General features: G+C 43.4%; 1 protein-coding gene across 3 annotated transcripts; it reads right to left on the bottom strand.

Annotated features, from left to right (window-relative positions):
- Positions 1–1,212: 1,212 nt before the first annotated feature.
- Positions 1,213–21,672, bottom strand: RNASEL (ribonuclease L). Of its 3 annotated transcripts, XM_057728851.1 has the most exons (9): positions 21,582–21,665; positions 21,076–21,197; positions 18,023–19,683; positions 14,079–14,164; positions 12,640–12,845; positions 11,689–11,821; positions 7,498–7,628; positions 6,782–6,844; positions 1,213–2,633 (listed from the first exon to the last, which is right to left on the bottom strand). In XM_057728851.1, the coding sequence occupies exons 3-9, from the start codon at positions 19,494–19,496 to the stop codon at positions 2,585–2,587; spliced, it is 2,142 nt and encodes a 713-aa protein (XP_057584834.1). In that variant the 5' UTR covers positions 19,497–19,683; positions 21,076–21,197; positions 21,582–21,665; the 3' UTR covers positions 1,213–2,584. The 3 variants fall into 3 exon arrangements, with proteins under 3 accessions (XP_057584834.1, XP_057584831.1, XP_057584833.1); XM_057728848.1 differs by lacking the exon at positions 1,213–2,633 and having other exon boundaries at positions 4,185–6,844; XM_057728850.1 differs by lacking the exons at positions 1,213–2,633; positions 21,076–21,197 and having other exon boundaries at positions 4,185–6,844; positions 21,582–21,672.
- Between the last annotated feature and the right edge of the window lie 61 nt (positions 21,673–21,733).

Raw genomic sequence — 21,733 nt, 5'->3', positions numbered from 1 at the left:
GGGCTTCAGTAGTTGTGGCACACAGGCTCAGTAGTTGTGGCTCACAGGCTCTAGAGTGCAGGCTCTGTAGTTGTAATGCATGGGCTTAGTTGCTCTGCAGCATGTGGGATCTTCCTGCACCAGGGCTCAAACCTGGGTCTCCTGCATTGGCAGGTGGACTCTTAACCACTGTACCACCAAGGAAGTCCCTGTTGGAAGATTTTTAATCACAGTTTCAATTTCAATACTGTGAATGGTCTGTTCATATTTTCCATTTCTTCCTGACTCAGTCTTGGAAGGTTGTATCTTTCTAAGAATTTGTCTATATCTTCCAGGTTGTCCATTTTATTGTTATATAGTTACTTCTAGTAATCTCTTATGATCTTTTGTGTTTCTATGGTGTCCATTGTAACTCCTTTTTCATTTCTAATTTTATTGATTTGAATCCTCTCCCTTTTTTCCTTGATGAGTGTGGCTAAAGGTTTATCAATTTTGTTTATCTTCTCAAAGAACCAGCTTTTAGTTGCATTGATCTTTGCTGTTTTCTTCATCTCTGTTTCATTAATTTCTGCTCTGATCTTTATGATTTCTTTCATTCTACTAACTTTGGGTTTTGTTTGTTCTTCCTTCTCTAGTTGCTTTAATTGTAAGGATAGGTTGTTTATTTGAGATTTTCTTGTTTCTTGAGGTAAGATTATATTGCTCTAAACTTTCTTCCTAGAACTGCTTTTGCCATGTCCCATAGGTTTTGGATTGTCATGTTTTCATTGTCATCTGTCTCTAGGTATTTGTTGATTTCCTCTTTGATTTCTTCAGTGATCTCTTTGTTATTTAACAGTGCACTGTTTAGCCTTCACGTGTTTGTTTTTTACAGTTTTTTTTCCTGTTATTGATTTCTAGTCTCATAGTGTTGTGGTCAGAAAAGATGCTTGATATGATTGCAATTTTATTAAATTTTCCAAGGCTTGATTTGTGACCAAGATGTAATCTATCTTGGAGAACATTCCATTTACACATGAGAAGAAAGTATATTCTGCTGCTTTCAGATGGAATGTCCTATAAATATCAATTAAGTCTATCTGATCTAATGTGTCATTTAAGGCTTGTGTTTCCTTACTGTCTGGATGACCTATCCATTGGTGTAAGTGGGGTGTTAAACTCCCCCACTATGATTGTGTTACTGTCAATTTCCCCTTTTATGGCTGTTAATGTTTGCCTTATATTGTGAGGTGCACATATGTTGGGTGCATATATAGTTAATTAAAAAATTGAAACAACAACATCAAAACAAAACAAAACAAAACAAAAAAATTCCCTGGGGGCTCCACTATCAGTGTCCTTGCCCCCACAATGAGCCACAGCCAGCCCCCATCTCCCCAGAAAGCCCTCCAAGACCTCTAGGTTGGTCTCTGGATTTTCTGTGGGCCCTGTGAGGGCAGCTCAGACTCTGACCTTGCCCAACTCCCGCATGTATGTGCTCCTAAATTCCACAGCTGCTGAAGGTGAACAGTCTCAGTTGTGGGAGCACTCATTCCACAGGCACTGGATATAGCATACTGATGGCGGGAGTTGTGCAGCTTCACAGAGAGATTTCAGCTCCTCTTCCTTAGTCACACAGCCCCAGGGGCTCAGCTTTGGTTTCAGCCCCACCTCTGCATGTGGGCAACCCTCAGGCATCTGCTCCCCACCCAGGAGAGAGGAGGTGAAGGCAGTGACTGACTGGATACCCTTGCTCACTTAGGTGGGAGGGCCAAAGGTGGTGACCAACTGGAGTGCACATGCTTGCTCAGGCAGGAGGGGGATAAGATAGTTACAACTGGGCCCTGCGCACTTGCTCCCATGGGATCTGCCTCCAGTGCCCATGGCAGCAGGTGCCAGCAGGAAGCTGTGATAGACTGGGGCACACTCACTTGCTCTGTTGGGAATGCCCCCAGAGGCAGGGGCTGGTGAGTGGGGAGAGAGGCCTGCAATGGCGGCCCCACCCCTTGCTCGCCATTGAACAATGGTGCCTCACTTCCAAGGCAGTCCAGGCTTCCTTCAATAGCATTCCCGGCTGCAGAGCTCCTCACTCCCAACCTTTCAGGCCATCTCTGAGCAGCCAACAGCAGTCCTCTCCCCAGCTCTGCTCTCCTGATCCCATGCTTCAGCACCCAGCCCCCGCCAACATTGGCGGACACCCATCTCAGGCTGGGGCGCACAGGGCTGGGGCACAGACCATCCATGCAAGTCTCACTCTGTCCTGCCTGCCACAGACCGGCCACTGCATTGTCTTCTGATAGCCCCGGAAGCCCTCCCTCTATTTCAGCATATCTCACTGCTGGTGAGGAGGCCTCCCAGATGCAGTAACCTCTCTTCTCCTTCAGCTATCCCCCAGGGATGCGGGTCCTACCCTGTTTCCTCTTTTCTTTTTCTTCCTTTTCTCTCCTTTGTCCTACTCAGTTATGTGCAGTTATTTTCTTGTCCTTTTAGCTGTCCAAGGTCCTCTGCTACTGTTCATCAGGGGCTCTGTGTGAATTGTTCCACTTGTAGATGTATTCTTGATGTACTTGTGGGGAGAAGTGAACTCCAAGTCCTCCTATTCTGCCATCTTGACCTCGACTTGGTCTCAGCATTCTTGAGGAACAGAGATAAGGCCAGTGTGGGAAGAGCTGAGCCTGCAAGGTAGGAGAACGAAGCAATGAGCACAGCAGTATAGACACCACCAGCTCACGTGAGGCCCTGTATGTTGTGGGAAGAGTTGAGTTTTATCCTAACTGCCATGGAAAGTCACTGAAGGATTTTAATCAGGGAAATGACCCACCATGATCTATATTTTTTGAGGATCACTTTGTGGAGAAAAGATTGTTGGGGCACGAGGATGATAGCACAGTAGTCAATTACAAGGCTTATGCTTCAGTCCAAATGAGAAATGATGGTGGTTTGAGAGCAGCAGATACAAAGAATTGTGAACAGATTTAGGATTGAATTTAGTGAGAGAAACAGCTGGACTTGTTAATAGAGTGGATGTAGGGGGCATGGGGGAAAAAAGAAGTAAACAAAACTGATCATTTTTAAGCAATTAGGCAGATACATTTCAGAACATGGATATCATCTGCCTATTTATGATGATACTAGTCATGGCACTTGAAAAGATCTTCTATGGAGAACGGGAAAAGTGAATTGCTTGAGGATTAATTTGGTGGCACTCAGTGTTTAGCAGTTGAGCAGAGAAGGAGCTGGCAAAGGACACTGTGGAGGAGCAACCAGTGGGGAGGAAAAGCAAGTGAGTGTGGTGCTGAGGGTGCTAGAGAAGACAGGTGCAAGAGCAAAAGAGCTGAATCAACTGTGGGGTGAGGTTGTTGAAGACAGAGAAGGACCATTGGATTTGGTTGCTGTAAAGACCATGGGTAACCTTGACCTCCTAGGCTTTAATGGAAGGAACGGATGAAAGCCTCGCTACCCATTCTCACAACGACCATCTGGCCTACCTGAGCTCCCCATCTTTGGCTCTCCAGAAAAACCACACCCTATGGACTTGCAGACATGGGTTTGCACCCTGGCTCTTCCACTTACTACCCATATGAACTTGGGCAACTTAGCAATCCTTTCTGAGTGTTAGTTGCCTCTTCTGTACAATGGGAATAATTGCATCTTATGGCATGGTCATGTGTGTTACAGGATGTCATATATAAAAGCATCAGGCTCTGGAAAGCAGTAGGTGCTCAAGAGATGGTAACTATTATTCTTATCATAATTTTCTCTCCTATGTTGCTTGTTCAGTGCATTCTAGGCAGGCAAGCTCCCCTGTGTCTGTGTAACTGACACCTCTGTTTGACAAGCCCATGCACAGAATCACCCTGCCTAACACAATACCTAAAATGAACTACAAGATCAATTAAATGTTTGTGATAATGGCAACTGAATGAAAAATATTTGCAGCATGTCCACAGAAACCCTTAGAAGATTATAGCAGAGAGTACAATGGTCAGATCCTTCCTTTTCTACAAGGACACCCAGAATGCACCCGAATTAATGGAGGGCTGAAATTAGGCTCCTTTTCCCATTATTAAAGAGCAGGATGCCTTTCTTAAAACTTACCCAGGAATTAATCATTGAGCATTTTCTATTATAGATATCACTGCTATATAAAGTGGAAATGTCACTCAGAGAAAATCAGACATTCAGATAATTCAAAGTTTTATTGAATATGCTTTACAAATGTGCATTTGATTGTCATATACAGGTACTCACTACAAATCAGAAAAACAAATCTTACTTTTAAAACTTAAAGCAACCTTGCTGCTCCTAAAACCTTAAAGTAAATTCTTAAGTTTGTTCCTTCCAGCACTCATTAATTTCATTCAGTGACACTCATTTCATTATTTTATTTATTTATTTATTTTTGGCCATGTGCTGTGGCATGTGGGATCTTAGTTCACCAACCAGGGATCAAACCTGTGCCCCCTGCATTGGGAGCACCAAGTCTTTTTTTCTTTTTTTTTTTAATAAATTTATTTATTTATTTATTGGCTGCATTGAGTCTTTGTTGCTGCACACAGGCTTTCTCTAGTTGCAGCGAGTGGGGCCTACTCTTAACTGTGGTGCACAGGCTCCTCATTGTAGTGGCTTCTCTTGCTGCGGAGTACGGGCTCTAGGCATGAGGGCTTCAGTAGTTGCGACATGTGGGCTCAATAGTTGTGGCTCACGGGCTTAGTTGCTCGACAGCACGTGGGATCTTCCTGGCCCAGGGATCAAACCCGTGTCCCCTGCATTGGCAGGCAGATTCTTAACCACTGTGCCACGAGGGAAGTCCTTTATTTATTTGTTTATTTATTTATTTATTTATTTTTAATATTTTGGTTGCGCAGCACGTGGGATCTTACTTTCCTGACCAGGGATCGAACCCACACCCCCTGCATTGGAAGTTTGGAGTCTTAACCACTGGACCGCCAGGGAAGTCGAGACCACCTCCTTTTCAGAAAGAACCTAAGACACTGTTTTTTTTCCCAGCTCCTCTCATTACAAAGCTTCATCTCCACCACCACAGTGAGCATAAATGGAAAGAACATCAGACTTCATGACAGAAAATCTTTTCAAATTAAGACAGTGACACGCCCTATGCATTAGAGTAAATCAACATGTCTCTAACCTTAGCTTCCTCATCTGCAAAATGAGGATCACAGCACTCATTTTACAGGATTATTGTGAAAACTAAGAGATAGACTACGCAGGTGTAATTTATAAACTATAAAACACCATGAAAATGTAACCTAGCATTATTACTTATGTATGAAGATGGATCATTTATTTTTCAATGAATATTTATTGATCAGTACCATGTGGCAGACATTTTGCTAGGCTGTTAACGATATACATCAAAAAGTACGTCTATCATTGGCCCTACGGAGCTTAGATTCCAGAGGGTAAGAGTCAGGCTCTGGGTCAAGAGAAACATGCTCTGACGTGGCTACGGGTGCTAGGGAGCTGGAGAGGACACTCAGACCTGGGTGTGGAAAGTGAGCGCATTCAGAGGACTTCCTGACGAGGTGACACTGGAACTGTCTCACTATAGATCCAAAAGCAAGACGTCAAACTCGAGTCACTCCTCTGAGGTGGGCCACACAAGCCACAGTCCTGGGCTCCCAGCCAGTTCAAAGGTGTCACAGCCCCTTAAGGCAGAGTTTCTCAGCCTCAATGCCACTGATAATTCTGTTTGGTTGGACAATTCTGTGTTTTGGGGGTGCTATCCTGTGCATATCATAGAATGTGCAGCAGCATCCCTGACCTCTGTCTACTAGATGCCAGTACCTTTAGCTTTGACAGTCACTTTAACTGCCGAATGGCCCCTGAAGGGCAAGGTTGCCTTCAGTTGAGAAATACTGCCTGAAGGTCATAGAAAACCAGCACAGATGATTCTAGAAGGAATGCATTTCATACCATTGGTGCTTAGACTCATACTAGTTAGCACTCAACAAATATTGAATGAATGAGTGAATGGAATGAATGAATGAATGAGCCACCCAGAGCCCATTTGACCTATTCCTTTTGGGTCTCATGCAGAAGAGCTCTGAGCTAGTAATTAAGTTCTAAGGTGACTGAATGAGAGGCAACAATAATACCACATCCATTTATACTGTGCTCTGTGTAAGTTGTATAACCTGGGGCAAATAGTTCAAATCCCCTGAGTCTCTCAGGCTCTTCAGTTCCTAAATGGGGATATTAATCATACCTTGCAAGGTTGTTGGGAGAATTACATGAGATAATTGATGTAAAACATAAAGCATTAGAGGTCTAGGAACTCACTCCTTTGGTGCAGCCAACAAGAGGAATCTCAGTAGGATGCCCTCCCAGCTCCTGCCACTAAGCTTTACCCACAAAAAGGACTAGAGCAGTTTGAGCATGTTTTTTTGGTTGTAAACATGGAGAATGCTGAGCACTGCACCAGGAACAGACACATCAGCTATCCAATTCATCACTCACAAGCAACCACGTTAGTCAAGAGGCCCAGGGAATTCCCTGGCGGTCCAGTGGTTAGGACTCTGCACCTCCACTGCAGGGGGCACAGGTTCAGTCCCTGGTGAGGGAACTAAGATTCCGAATGCCACGTGGCATGGCCAAAAGAAATTAAGAAGTCAAGAGGCCCAGAGAATTGTGACTCACCCAGGATTTCACAGCAAAAAAGTACTTCCCTGAATTCAAAAGGCACTAGGGCTGGCCAGCCTGCTCACCACCACCACCTCCATCACACCTAGGCTTGTTTAGATTGTGAGTTTTTGGAAAATGCTTTTTGTATTCTGTGTTCTGTAGTTTCATATAGACATACATGACCAGATCAGGAAATTTCTCTTGAAAATACTGGGAAGGTTCTCCAATTTTTGACTTCATCCTGAAATGAAACAGAAATATTTTCATATGCTTGCTCCAAACTCTGCGTCCCCCATTTACAGCATATGGCCCTGGAGATCTTTTTTGCTCCCCTGGTTTCTATAGCAGAATAAGTAAGGACTTTGGAATCTGACAGAGCAAGATTCATCTCCCAACTCTTCAACTAATGGAGTAAACTTGGCAACTTAAGTTTTATGAACTTCAGTTTTATTATCCATAAAATGGACATAATACAATTCCACAATCCCTTATCTACAATGCTGAAATCCAAAAGAGCCCTGAAAACTGCGTTTTTTGTGAGTCTGCAGCTAGGATTTTTGGTAACAAAAGCTAATTGGATTAATATGGGGCTACTCTTATAATGCTACATTTGCTTTACCAGCCATGCAGTACCCTGTGTTTCTTCACACAAGAGTCGCTAGCCTTCTGTTCAAGGGGGCTCAGCAAAAACTGAAAAGGAAGACGAGAACCTGATGGGCATATCCATTGTTGACTGTGAGACCCTTGTGATGGCCCTTTCCCAAACAAAAGGGAGGAATGACTTTCCTTTCGTGGAAATAAATTTTCTTCTTTCCATCAAGTAGCAGATATAAATTTAAACTGGAATTTTTAAATTATCCTCATCTCATACATGACTTCTCATACATGACTTACTCTTTATTCTTTTTTTCATTAATGTGTTCTCCCAAATTCCGGATGAACTTCAGCAGGTCACCCACAGTGTCCTGATAGACATTGCCCCTTTTATAAAACTCATTCATTTTTTTCATCACAAATTTGTCAATCTAAAAAAAAAAAAATTACACAAAAACGTGGTAGAAACACAAAATAAATCCTGATAGAATGTTAATACAAAAAGGCAGAATACAAATTTGAATATATGCCAAAATTACCACCAATAATACAGCAAATTAATACAAAGAAAAGAATGGAAGTAAGCACTGTACAGCACAGTGCTAACTGTAGTTGTGTTTGGATGTGGAATTATAAATAACTTTAAATTCATGTATCTATTTTCCAAGAGAATTGTTTTCCTAGAAATTAACTACATTAAAACATGGTTTAGGAAATCGTTGGCTACTATACACGGAAATTTGCTCATTACACTATACTGTATTGCTATCCTTGTGGCCACCCTTCCAAATTCATACTTGATTACATCTCCTTCTCCTTGTCAAGAATGAAATTAGGCCTTTCAGCCATTGCCACAGTGAGTGGGGCTGTTCTTTGTTTTATTTTGTAATTATGTTTCCAAAGGTTACACGTTTCTCCTTGTCCCTAGGTGTTCCAGGGCAGCTGCTCTCATATTAATAATGCCTTTTTGCTTTTGCTCACACTCTTGTAGATGGCTCTGATATTTAGAAAGAGTTTGGAGTAAGAGAATAAGATGCAACAACCATGAAGCCAGAGGGTCTCTTAGGAAGAGTAACTGGTGACTAGAAGCCTGCCTGGGGGTACTATGTGTGGAGCACATGTGAGAAATGCTGAGCACATATGCCATGTGAAGAAGGTGGGGGTCCACACGGCAAAATTGATTGCATGCCCAGGAAAATGGCAAGTCACTAAAATCAACAGGAAAACAAAGCGTAAAATGAAAATGAAAAGATAAGACGAAGTCAATCAAAATTCAATGTAAATCAATGAAGTTTAAAGGAAAGAACCAACAAACTGGGAGACAAAAGAACAGAATTCTCTTCCCAGCTCTGCCAACCTCTGGCTTTCCAGTCCTGGGTATTTGGGGTTCCACCTCTGAGCCTCAATTTCGTTGGCAATTAAATGAGGTGGTGGCACTTGACAGCATCATAACATTGTGCAGTGAGCAGCTTTAGTGCATGGCCTTTTTTTTTTTAATTTCCCATTGTTTTATTGAAGTATAGTTGATTTACAATGTTGTAATTTCTGGTACAGCAAAGTGATTCAGTTATACATATATATACATATTCTTTTTCATACGCTTTTCCATTATGATTTATTATAGGGTTTGAATACAGCTCCCTATGCTATACAGTAGGACCTTGTTGATTAAATACTTTTTTATATTTTTATTTTTAACCCGTTTTAAATGTTTCTCTAGGGGAATTGGCACATTAAATATTTGGTCTCATCTGTATTATCTTCTTTTCTGTATCTCTATTTTTCTATTCGCTTTTCAATTCTGTACCTTCTATTACAGTAGATTGGGTATCCTTTTTGTCATTTGAAGTGCAATTAGAATAAAATCTTACATAAATTAGTTGAGGATAAAAAAGTATTTCTACTATTATTTTTCACTATATAAATAAAACTGAGACTCCTTTCTCTGGATGACAGAGTCTTGCATCTTTGGGTTCAGCTCCATTTTCTCCAACCCCCTTGTCTCCCAGGTTCCTCACTGTTGTATCTTGTTCGCTGGAATCACTTTTTAAAATTACATTTTTGCACCTTAGAACCTGCCTTGTGTCATCATATCTGATAACTGACAATGTCCCATCACCTCCATAACCTTCACCTCTCTAGGGATATTTAGCACTTTATTTGTACTTTCCTCTTCATTTCAGTTCTATCCTTCCTTCTCATGCCTCTGGACATTTAGGCTTTGATTAACAATTTATTCAACACCATTGCATTTTCTCAAATCTTGCTTCTGCTTTCCAACAGAAAGTAAAGACCAGATAATTAACCTTCAAGAGAACAACTTTCCTATGTGGTCTGAAAATAATGCTCTATTTAACACTGAGTGGAGAGTGAAAAAAGAAGGGAAACAATAGCTTTCATCACCTGCTTCTTCTGTGCTTTGAGCTCTGCACTTCTCTTATTTCTAATTTTGCAACCACTTTTATTAGCACTTCAGTCTTGAGGTTGGATTGCTCCTTTCTGTTGCCTGCAGTACTATTTCTTTGTCTCAGACATTGAAAAGGAAAAGAAAATGACAGTCTGTATCAGCAATAGGTTAGTGCATGGCCTTTAAGCCAGACTGCCCAGCTTCAAATCCTGCTGCACCTTTTACTGATTCTGTGCCTTTGAAACAAATTACTTGTCTGTGCCTCAGTTTGCCCACCTGCAAGATGGAGCTAATTGCCTCAGAGGCTGTTGTAAAGATTAACTGTGGTTACCCATGGAGAGTCCTGAGAACTACAGCTGTCATATACAAGAGTAAGGCAAAAATTATCCGCACTCCGGTTATATTAAAACTTCTGTTGGCCTCACTGTCTTATCAGTGTTTTCCGTTCAAGGCTACTGTCTCCCCAGTCACTGCGGTGCAGGTGTGAAAGTGTTATAGCAGTTCATTTGTAACTGCAGTGCGAGCAAAAATGGATGCCCCACTTGTGATTTGCACAAAAGAAGAGCAGCGTGCAGTGATGCATTTTTTGTGGTCTGAGGGTGTGCACGTCCGCACACTTCTGCCCACACTGCTGACACTCTGCAAAAACTTCGTTCTGAGGCATTAAAGCATCCTCCCTATAGTCCTGCTCTTGCTCCATTGGAATTTCACCTGTTTGGTCCCCTGAAAGCAGCCTACAAGGACGAAGATTCACTTCTGATGAAGAAGTGAAGACAACAGTGCATTTGTGGCTCACAGCACAGCCTAAAACCTTTTTTAATGAGGGAATACAAAAGCTTATTGACAGATGAACAAAGGGTATCGAAAAGCAAACAGATTATGTCAGAAAACAATGTATTTGTCTTTTTTAAAAGTTAATTAAAATAAATTCTACAGCCAGAGTGCGGATAATTTTTGACTCACCCTCATAGTTAGTGCTATGTAATCATTAGCTATTACTGTCGTCTGCTCTGGTTTCAAATGTCTTTGTTTCCACAAGTTTAACTTTTAGCTGAACTTTTGTAGACATTCATTTAACAAAGAGTCATGGCATACTTATTCCATGCCAAGAATGCAATAACAGACAAGACAACAGATGGTCTCTGCCCTCGTGCAACTTACTGGGTAGCAGGAAAGACAGATGTTAAGCCAGCAATTATGTGTGATATGTGGTCTAGAGGCAAGCAAGGGAAGGAAAGCAAAATGAGATCCAGAAACTAAGAGGTATGGGAGAAGCAGAGTCCTACATCAATCCTAAGATACGGAAGCTATTTGTCTCACTCAAAGACTTGAGAGTTATGGATTTTCCCATAATGCTTTGCACATGTCTCTGGAGTACCCAGCATGTATCCCGCAGCCATCGTTTCTGTGGGTCCGTCGGCCCCACATGGATGCTGTACTGTTTTGTATATTCCTGACCTTGCATGGGCTTAACACATACTGGTACTTGATAGATGTCTGCTTGCTGATAATAATGAAAGTTCCAATAGCACTGACTAAACTGAAATGGTGATTAATTTTTATGTTCCACTATATTGAGTGGACCTTCTCCGGAAAAGGAGGAATTTGAGAGATCATCTTTTTTTGTTTGTTTGTTTGTTTTCTGTTTTCTCGTGTGAAAGTAAGTGTGTGTATAGATGCTCAGTGCTGGGCTGTTCCCTGGCAGTAGAGGCAGCCAGTCTCCCTGATGGAAATGCCCTCCTTCGGGCTAAGCTCTATTTAATTAGCTGCTCTTGTCACAATGGAAATAGAATTATTAGTCAGACCTCACTCAGAAAACAAGGCTTGAGAGAAAGAGTCAAGGAAAAGGAAAAGGCTCTTGGGCTGTGACAAAGTCATCCTAAAGAGGAGCCTGGATGAGTCTCTCAGGAGGGCCTGGCCTAGAGCAGAGACCCAAAAGGGCAGAGGGGGCCTGGGATGGGAGGAGGAAAAGGAAAATACCCTCTCTCACCCCTTGGTATAAAAAAAGTTGGGAAAACCAACATAATCCATGACATAGATTCTTATTCTTGGAATAACTCCCAGACCATAGGAGTTGTTCATACCTTAGTTGTCCACTGGGCAAAACTTGTGGAAGCTTCAGATGGTCCAGGTAGAAGAAGCTGGAGGATCTTGCCATTAGTATTTCGCGTTTTGATGTCAGATTCATTTCCCACATCCCTGAGGGTCCTATAGCGGCTGAGAATGACAGAATTATCAGGGTCATTCCATCCTTCCCTCTCTTTCCAGAAAGAGAAAACTACTAGATTTTGCCTTTTGATAGAAGTAGTAAAAGCATCTCTCTAAAATCTGCATAATGGGAGATCTCTCTCTGTGTCTCTGTCTCTGTCTCTCTCCTCACCCTTCTCCTATTCCTCAATGGAGAAAACCAGAAACAGAGAAGTTCAGTCACTATTCCAATGACACCCAGCCAGGAAATGCCAAGCTGAGAGAAAAGCCTGGGTCTGCTGATTCCCAGTCTGACTCCTGCCCACCTCACCATGATGGTTAATTTTATGTGTTAATTTCACTCACCACGCAGGGCCCAGATTAAATATTATTCTGGGTACGTCTGTGAGAATGTCTCTAGAGGAGATTAGCCTTTGAACCAGTGGACTCAGTAAAGCAGACAGCCCTCCCCAATGTGAGTGGGCATCATCCAATCTGTGGAGGGCCTGAAGAGAACGAAAGGGGAAATTCACCCTGCTCTGCCCAATTACCTCAGCTGGGACATGGCTCTTTGCTTGCCCTCGGCTCTCCTAGTTCTCAGGCCTTCAGATCCTTACTGGAATCTACATTTTCAGCTCCCCTGGTTCCCAGGCCTTTGGATTCAGACTAAATTACACCATTGGGTTTCCTGGGTCACCAGCTTGAAGATGGCAGACAGAATTTAGCCTTAATATTGCATGAGGCATTTCCTTATTTTGTACACATACAGAGCCCTGACTAATACACTTACTGTCTCCATCCTGGAGACAGTGTAATATGCACTGTAATAAACACTCAGTTTTCCTTACCTCTCCCAACTCCAAAAGAAGGGATGACCCAGCAGGCCATGTAGATGGTCCTTCACATTGTTCCCAGGGAAGAACAGGTGATGAATGAGGTCCTGAGTTTCCTTATCTGGAGAACGCTGAATCAACTTTTCAGTACTTAGATCCTTCAGCATCTCAAAAGAAGTCTCTCCCTTATTTACCACATATAGGACCAGCAGTCCCAGGGCCTGCACAAAAGCCATAAATCAACCCAAAAGTGCTTATGAATTACCTATTTGGGGAACTTTGGAGGGTGTGGTACAGACTGTGAGCAAATGGAAAACGGGCAGCATCTCGAGGAATCCACAGGCTGGTCAGGGAGAGGAGGCATGGGCTTGTGCTTAGAGAACTCTCCAAAGTAGTATAGGTTAGGTTTAGGTTTATGAGGAGAAAAAGATAATCCCAGGCAGAGTTGTCAGGGCAGACTGCTTAGAGGAAGAGGAATTTGAGCTAGACCCGAAAGTATGGGTGGAATTTAGATAAACAGAGAAAAGGAAGAAGGTTTTAAACAAGAGTGAGGCGCTCAGAGTCTGGCTGGGAACCAGGGCTTTGGGTCGGGCAAACGGCAGGCAGCAGATAAAGGAGCCAGACCAGGCCCAGCAGAACACAGTGAAGGCCCCAGCAGTCAGGACCCAGCAAGGAGGAAAGACCGGGAAGGAGGCCAGCACAGGAACGTCTGCTCTGGGAAAGACATCAGTCAGGGAAGGAGCTAAAATCTGCAGCCACTGAACCAGAAAGGCCAGGCAGGATGGAGCTCTTGCCTATTGGGTTGCAAGTTCAGCACCCTGGAGAACTCTAGGAGAGGACTGCCCTGACAAGGTCAGAATCTATCCCGGAGCTGTGGTCTGCAGAGGCTAAGTCTCTGCTCTGTCTACTCTCTGGAGAAACAGTTATTTCAGGATCTTAACCTTTGGGGCCAAGTTTAGTCTCTTTTGAGCTGGGGATCAATCCCATCCCTCCCACGTGCTTCAGAGGGCCTTAGTATTTGGCCCTCCAAGGAGTTTAGCACAGGCATTTGAATAGAGTGGGAAAAGAAATCTCATTTACTTTGTCTTTAGGCAGAAAATACCTCCTACGGGAATTGTGGAGTTAAATTCGGGAGAAATCTCCTGGAGGTAATTCTGGAAGATATATGGCATGCTCAGTGTATTTACTATTTAGCCTGTGGGGGTGGAGAGAGATCCAAAGAGATGCAGAAAGGGGCCACAGCGACAACCAACTCCACCCCCCACCCCCACCCCCCACCCCCCAGAAATGCTGTTGTCTACAAGGGAGTGGGGGCAATGAGTACCGGGGAAATGCCTTGAAACTTCTTTCCTTCCTAGTTAAAATAGGAAGGTCCTCTAATTGGCCACAGGAATAAGGTAATGAATGAATAAGGAAGCAGAAAGCTGAAAAAGTAAATGGTTTGTAGAAGTTACCTTTAGATCTCTTTCGATTGTCTGTGGATCTCCAGTCCACTTGATGCTTTTATCAAAATCTGCCAGGCAAGCACCATTCTTGGAATCTAAGGGATAGTTTGTAGAGATGCATTGAAAATCCTCATTCTCCATGTTGTAATTAATTTAAATAAATCTGTAACACAATGTACAATCAATCCATCATCACTGAGGAAGACAATGATAAGCTCCTATCTGCCTTGCTGTTTACTTCTCAAAACACTGTCATGTGCACTGTGTCATTTGATCTATTAAGTATCTGTCAAGAGCAGGACTTACATTTTATTTGTAAGGGGGTGGGGAACCATGAGGATAAGTATAACCAGCTCCCCACTCATGCAATTCCTGGGATCAAAGAGCACAGATTTGTAAAGAAGGTGCTGGCAAGAGTTAAGTTTACATCCTATAGCTAAAGAACAACTAAACAACAGGGGTCCAACTGCAAGACCACCTGAAGCATAGCATTCCACCAAATGGAGCCCACAAGCTACTGCCCACTAAGACGCTGTAATCTGTTATCATGAATCAACCATGTGCTTGCAATGAGTCACTGCTTCCTTGCCCCCTTCAGAATTTTCCTCCCTTAAAGGAAGCCACTGAGTCCTCAGAAAGAGGGATGCACGGATGAGAGAGGTTGGGGACAAAATGAAAGGTGAGTGAGTCAGTCATTTGTCCTTGAAGAGGTGGCTTAAAAAAGTCTGAGAAGGAAGGCTGGGTTACCCAGGTAGGATGACAGCCAGTACAACTGTGTGCTTCTCAAACCCCTTTCATTATGAACTTAGACGTCAATGTTGTGTGGAAACCCAGAGTCTAACAAAAAATGAACCCATCAAATCATTCAACAAGCATCTAGTGAGGGGAAAAAATGATGGTGAAGAAGGAGAACACAGTCCTGGCCCTACAGAGTTTAGAGTCTCTGAGCAAAGAGACTGATACTAAAGGAATAATTACATGGATAAACATTAAATTAATTGCAATTTTGAAGATGCTAGCCAAAAGTGGAGGATGCCCTGAAAATGTAACATGAGAAGAGCTAAGTGGCTGTTTGGGGGTGGTGGAGGGGAGAAGTTTTCCTTATGGAAGAGATGCCTAGAGAAGTCCCTGGCTGTCCAGTGGTTAGGACTCCATGCTTCCATGAAGGGGGCATGGATTTGATCCCTGGTTGGGGAACTAAGATCCCACATGCGACCCCCCCCCCAAAAAAAAAAAAGGAAGAGACACCTAGACAGAAAAGATCAGTAGAATTTGGATAGATGAGTGGAATGGGGAGGAGAGGGAAGAGAGAATTCCAGATAGGAACTCGTGTAGAATTCCACTCTGACATAAGGAAGGCCCAAGTGCCCACCTGGGGAGGAGGGACAGAGTCAGACAGTGGCCTGCAATGAGACTGAAGGGGCGCATGGGCGCAGTCATAAACCACAGACCCTTTTCAATTACTTGAAGTGAGAAATTCCCTTCGCTTATTGAAGCCAATTTGAGTTGAGTTTTCTGCTACTGAAATTTGAAAGTGCCTAATGGAACACTTCACATCTCTTCTAACGCTTGATTTTTGTTTTTTTACAGGGCCCAAATCTTTATTTTGATTTTCAACAGACATTGTTAAAGTGCTATAAAAATGTTTCATGCTTACACCCAGTTTCTGTAGTACAGCACTGAGAGGGAATGTGGTCCTGCTGACACCTGATTTGGTGCCGGTGGAACTGGTTTCATGCTTCTGGCCTCCAGAACTGTGGGAGGATAAGTTCCTATTGTCTTAAGCCACCAAGTTTGTGACAATTTCTTTCAATAGCCATGGGAAACACACACTTGGTTAGCTATGTTTCTTTGGGTGTACATTCTTCTGTTTTATGCTTCTCTTTCATGGTATCAGCACCTCTTAAATATCTTAAGTGATTTTTTTTTCTTTATTATTTTTTGGGGGGTACACCAAGTTCAATCATCTGTTTTTATACACACAAGTGATTTTTGACTGTAAGCCTTACTTTGCAGTTGAGACTCCCTGACGTCCTGTGAGTTGTTTCTGGTTTGGGTTTTTTTTTAACTTTTTATTTTATATTGGAGTATAGCCACTTAACGATGCTGTGATAGTTTCAGGTGCCCAGCAAAGCATGCATTGCTTCTGTTAGTGCCACCCAACACAGGGGAGGGATGGAGACAGCTGTCAAAGCTTCTGCTTGTATTCTATTCAGTGGAGCTCTGGGGCAAGCAGGACATGCCGCTTAGTAGTTGCTTTGGCAGAAATCTTGTGTGTTTAACTGCTCTTTGTTTCTCTTGAGATCACCAACGACCCAGTGTCTCAAGCAGTCCCCTGTCTGCAGAAGAAAGGCCTGTCGTAGGTGCTTGGTCCCTGGGGAAAAGGGGTAGCACAAGATTTGATCTTCCTAGTTTCTACTGATGCAGCAATCTGCCTGCTAGCTGGTCCTTGCTCTCTTCCTGTTCTGGCTTCCAATCCTTCTGAGTAGCACTTTTCTGCGCTGTTCCCACTTTCATAAGTAATGTTTCTCTGTGGCTTCCTACATTTGTCCTGGGCTCCTGTGTTGTTCTTCAATCCCATCCTATCTATATTTAGCCTCTCCATGATTCTTCAAGGGTTTTGTCTTCTAAGAATTCCTTTTTTTAATGTTGATCTCAGTTATGAATTCATTTAAAAACCTTTTCCCATCATTTGAGGGATTTAATACAGAGAAGAGTCTGCAGTGTGTGCTAGGTTTGCCACCTCGAGGCAGAAATATAATCAATTCTTTACTGTTCAAGCTTAAGAATGGTAGGAGTGGTGCTAGGAATTTCAAAGAATCGGTAGTCACACATTATTTTTCTTCAGAACATGATGTGTGACCCTTTTGCATGAAGATCGGCAGGTAGGATTGGGAAGGTCCTCACCCCTGGCTGAACCTTGAAGACTCTTCCTCACGGGGCAGAGCTGCACCTCTTTCTGGCCCTTGTCAGTCTTCCCAGCAAAGTTGCTTAAAACCAGGAAGGAGTACCACAAGCACCTGTCCTCAAACTAAAGGCAGACCTTACGTACACCTAGTTCTGTCTTCCAGGACATGAAGCACTGTTCTCTGCCTCTCAATACCCGCACCTTCTTTTTGCCCCAGTCCCTTACACCAAGTTTAAATTTCAGTGCATATCTGTAGGTTAGGTATCTGCTTCTGCTTAGCCCTCTAGACAAGTACCTGGCTTTTGTTGGGCACCTACCATGTACAGGTGACTGGTCCCTTTGACACACTGCACCTAGACCTCATAACAGCCTTATGGAGGACGTATTATCAGTCTCAAGTGAGGAAACCAATGCTCACAGAATTAAGCGACTTGCTTGAGGTTACAAATTACAAAGCCGTGGGACTAGGCTGCAAGGCTCCCTAAACATGGCTGAAGCCAAGGCTCTTTCTACGGTACCACCTTGCCCCCCTGGGACTTTACACTCAGCTCTGCTTGTTTCCTTGATGTTGCTTTAGTTTATAGTTTTGGCTTGCAGTGGTGGACAATGACTTGTTCGGCTGCTTGCAGTCGGTTTCACTGTGTCACATCTCATCCTGGATCCCAGTTTTGACCTCGGTTTTGCCATTAAGTTTCACTGTTACTGCCACCTTGTCTGAAGGAACACTTTCTAGATTCCCTGACTTGCAGACTACTCTGAGAAGTCAAACTTCTGGAGCTGGCTCCATCCAAGACCTACCTTCATATTTGTATTTGCCAAGGGCAATATAAGGTTAGCCTGGTATTCCATTGGCATCCTCGACCTCCATGTGGAATACGGGTCATACCTGGTAGCAGGAGAGACTGAACTGTAACTACGGATTTGTTACATTAATCCTCAACCTGAACAATCCACACTGCCTCTAGGTCTTTCCTATTCTGCCACAAGAATCCTTTCCTCTCACAAATAAAGACGCTACGTTTCTAAGAGAAGACTGGGGACTCACCTATTAAGATGTTTTGTGGCTGCAGATCCTGGTGAGTGTATCCAGACAGGTGGAGTTCCTCAACAGCCTTGAATAGAGATGAGAGGATGTTTCGGGCAAACTCATCTTCCCTGTCTTGCACAGCCTCTCCTCTGTGGTCGTCCAAGTACTTCTCCAGCGTGTGTTCACACAGGGCGAGGCACACATACAGACAGCCCCTTTCACTCTCACTGCCATAGAATGTCACCACGTTACTGTTGGCTCGGTTGCTCTGCAAACAGGAGACTTCCTTTTGTCCACGCGGGCTGCCTTCACGGAATCGCTTCACAGCTACCTCTTGGTCGTCATAGAAGCCCAGGTAGACGCCCCCTTCAGAAGTGTCAGCAACTTTATACTCTTCATCAATAAAGATCTTGAGTTTGCCGATCATAGGGCGGTATATCCTGTGGAGATGTTTCAGGGCCTCCCCCCAGCGTGAGCTCTGAGGCTTCCAGTCTTCAGCGGGAGGGCGAAAAGCTTCTACAGCTCCATGCTGGCGAAGAAACTTTGCAAGGTCAGGGTTATAATTGCGCGTCGCTATTGCAACAAGATCCCCACAATCTGTGCTGGCTCCTCTGTGGCACAGCAACTGGGCGATCTCCTTCAGGTTGAGTTCCACGGCGGACCACAATGCTGTTCTGCCCTCACTGTCTGTGTCATTAATCTCTATATGTTTTTGTTCCAGAAGCATCTGCACCAAATCCAGGTTCTTCTTTTCCACTGCCAGGATCAGGGGTGTCTTCTTTCCTTCCCCCCTCACATTGACATCAGCGTTACAGCCCAGCAGAAGGCGAGTAACGGCCTTCACCTTCTCAATATCGGAGTTCAGAAGAGCATAGATCAAAGCATTTCTGCCCATATTGTCTCTGGCGTTGACATCTGCCTGCATCTTGTGAAGGAGGATCTCCACGACTTCTACATGCCCTTTTTCAGCAGCATCCATGAGAGCAGTGGCCCCTCCTTTCCTAATCCTCTCTTGATCCTGCTTTGCCTTTCGGTGCAAATTCACGTTTGCTCCATTCTCATACAGGAACCTTAAGGATTCGACTCTACCATACACAGCGGCTTCCATGAAAGCTGTGAAGCCATTAACATCGCACTCATTGACATCTGCTACTTTAGGAAGTAAAAGTTTGAGCGGCATCACATTTTCAGCAATCCCAGCAACTATGAAGGGAGTGGCCCCATTCTTCTTCCGCAGGCAAGGCTTAGCACCATGATTAAGCAGAAGATCCACAATGTCCCCGTTGCCACTTTCTGCTGCATTATGCAAAGGTGACCAGCCCCATTCCTCTTCCTGGAAATTGACATCAGCCCCTTCTTTTAGCAATTGCTTGACCCGCTCAATGTCTTCATCTTTAACAGCTTTTATCAGATCATTGTCTTCCACAGAAGCCCTCCCATTACTAGAGGGTGTGGGTCTTTCCTGAAGATTGTTATGGCTCTTGGTCTCCATGATGGTAAATACCACTGGCTACAACTTTTTTGCCTTTTCTTTGAGAAAATGAAAAATTTATCTCTTTCAGATTTGATCAAAGAGACATGAAATTCTTAGAAACTCCTGTCAGGGTAAATCAGAATTATCTGGCTACAGACCTCCAGTATGAAGAAGGACAATATCTTGGAGTCCTCTGACTTTCCACCTGGAGATGAGAGAGGAACTTTACAATTTTATAATAGTGAGAAAACATTTGAATTCGAGAAATTAATTTTACTAGCAACTTTTTCAAAATACATCTATTATAGAACTTTTTATTATAGAATATTATAAATATATATAAGTTGTAAACAAGAAAATTATTACTCTATCCTCCCACTGCCCAGAAACAGGCATTGTTAATATTTTAGTACAGTTCTACAGATTCTTTAAAAAATAGTTGGGCTCATTGCTCTGTAGGTAATTTTGCATCCTGCTTCCTTTCCTTTAAAGCCTTACTATAAATAATGTCCTATGTTATTACAAAGTGTTTTAAAACATTTTAATGGCTGTGCAATATGCCATCAGAAAGATTTTTCAGTTCCCTACTATGGAGCAGATTTTTAAAATTACTTTTAAACCAGAGTTTCAAAATTAGAATCTTTTTTCACAATTCTAAATGATGTTGGAGCAAACTTAGCTTATTTGAGCTTGTTTTCTTATGGTATATCTTTTAATAGATTTCTCATGATAGATTTCAAAGAACTCCATGACGAGCCAAAGGCTATGATTGTCTTGACGATTCTCAACCTACATTAATACATTTTTTCCGATGCCATGTAAACATACCCTTACTAGAAATAGATGGCCTCTAAAAAACCAGAACCCTCATTTAATAAGAAAATGCGTGTTTTTCGTCAATTTGCGTTTCTGGTTGAGCACGCTCAGTATGTTCCTGGCTCTTTGCGCATGTGCACTCGTGTTCAAAGTAGTGTAGCGCACAGGAAAGAACTCGGACTCCCAGTTCCGCAAGATCTAAGCTTGAGCCCCTGGTTGTGTAACTCTAGCCTCTGACTTCCTAACTGTGTAACCTTAGATTATTGTCTCAATTTTCTGTTCCCTCAAGTGAGGGCGACAATAAATACAGTATCCCATATAAAGTGAAGTAGGGAGGGGGGGAAATACTGGGCCTTCAATAAATGGTACAGTGAAGTATGTCCCTTCATGAAAACAAAATTTAACAAATCCCAGTCTCCCCACCCATGTGCATATACATATTACACAAACAGGGAGCCTGGGGTGTCAATTTAATCCAACTGCGTCCATCAGATCTGAGCGATTTAGATCCAATTCAAACAGCAGACAGCAGCAAACTGTTACCTGAATATTTAGATAACTGCGTCTGCCGTTCACAAAACAACCATTTTTCTGCAATGTCACCCTTCCGACAGGCTCAATGTCCCCACCTCAGTGGTCTAATCAAATGTGCAGCGGAAGCACAGCCACCTGGTAGTGAAATTTTTGGACCAAATGTTTGTGTAAACAGTTCCGGTGACAGTGGGTGTGAGGAGGGCTGGAATAAAGAAAGGAGCAGGGAAAGCGAGAAGCTCAAAGGTACCTGGAGGACTCAAGGTTTCTTCGAGCTTTTTTTCCTTCTCTGCTCCTTTGTTTATTCCAGCCCTCCTCCAACTGCTAACTTCACTGCAATACAATCACTTAAGGATACCACATCTTGGACTCCTTTTGAGGAAATGCAAATAAAAATAACGATAGTGAGAATAATAAGAATAAAAGAAACCACGAGCAGAAAATAGAGCAGAAAATAACCACCACCCGGCAAAAGCACTGCGAAGGAAGAGTCTTGCTTTCAGTTTCATTTTCTCCACGTGATCAGAGGTGCCCAATACAGCCAGATGGCTTGAATAAATAACGTGTGGATTGTGACAGAACCCTGGGAATCTCAGGCGGGCTCAGTCCCAAAGGGAGCGCTGGGGCCGGCCAGCTGGCCCTGCGTGCTCCCTCCTCTCCCCCCGTTCCACAACCACGGTCGCCTCCAGTCCCCAAATCCTTCAAAGAAAACAACCTTTCAGGCTTTCCCAGCTCTCCTCCTTCCGCCCATCTTACCTTAACGCAGATGCCCCCTCCTCAGTTATTCCTCTGGCAGCACCTAACGTCAAATACCGACACAGTTCCTGCTGGGGACAGGGCGTCTCCGAGCCAGCGGGGCGGAGCCTGGAGAGGAGAGTGACAGGAGGAAGGAGGGGACACTGACCACA

This window comes from Hippopotamus amphibius, chromosome 3 (genome assembly GCF_030028045.1).
Source record: "Hippopotamus amphibius kiboko isolate mHipAmp2 chromosome 3, mHipAmp2.hap2, whole genome shotgun sequence".
In the NCBI taxonomy this organism is placed as follows: domain Eukaryota; kingdom Metazoa; phylum Chordata; class Mammalia; order Artiodactyla; family Hippopotamidae; genus Hippopotamus; species Hippopotamus amphibius.
This window is presented reverse-complemented; position numbering and strand designations above follow the sequence as displayed.

What these genes read in the sequence shown, in the direction of transcription:
- RNASEL (XM_057728850.1), bottom strand. Translation starts at nt 19,496, where the DNA reads ATGGAGACCAAGAGCCATAACAATCTTCAGGAAAGACCCACACCCTCT. An exon ending in GCCACAAAACATCTTAATAG is followed by an intron (nt 14,165 to 18,022) that starts GTGAGTCCCCAG and finishes ACTATCCCTTAG; the next exon opens with ATTCCAAGAATGGTGCTTGC. An exon ending in CAATCGAAAGAGATCTAAAG is followed by an intron (nt 12,846 to 14,078) that starts GTAACTTCTACA and finishes GCTTTTGTGCAG; the next exon opens with GCCCTGGGACTGCTGGTCCT.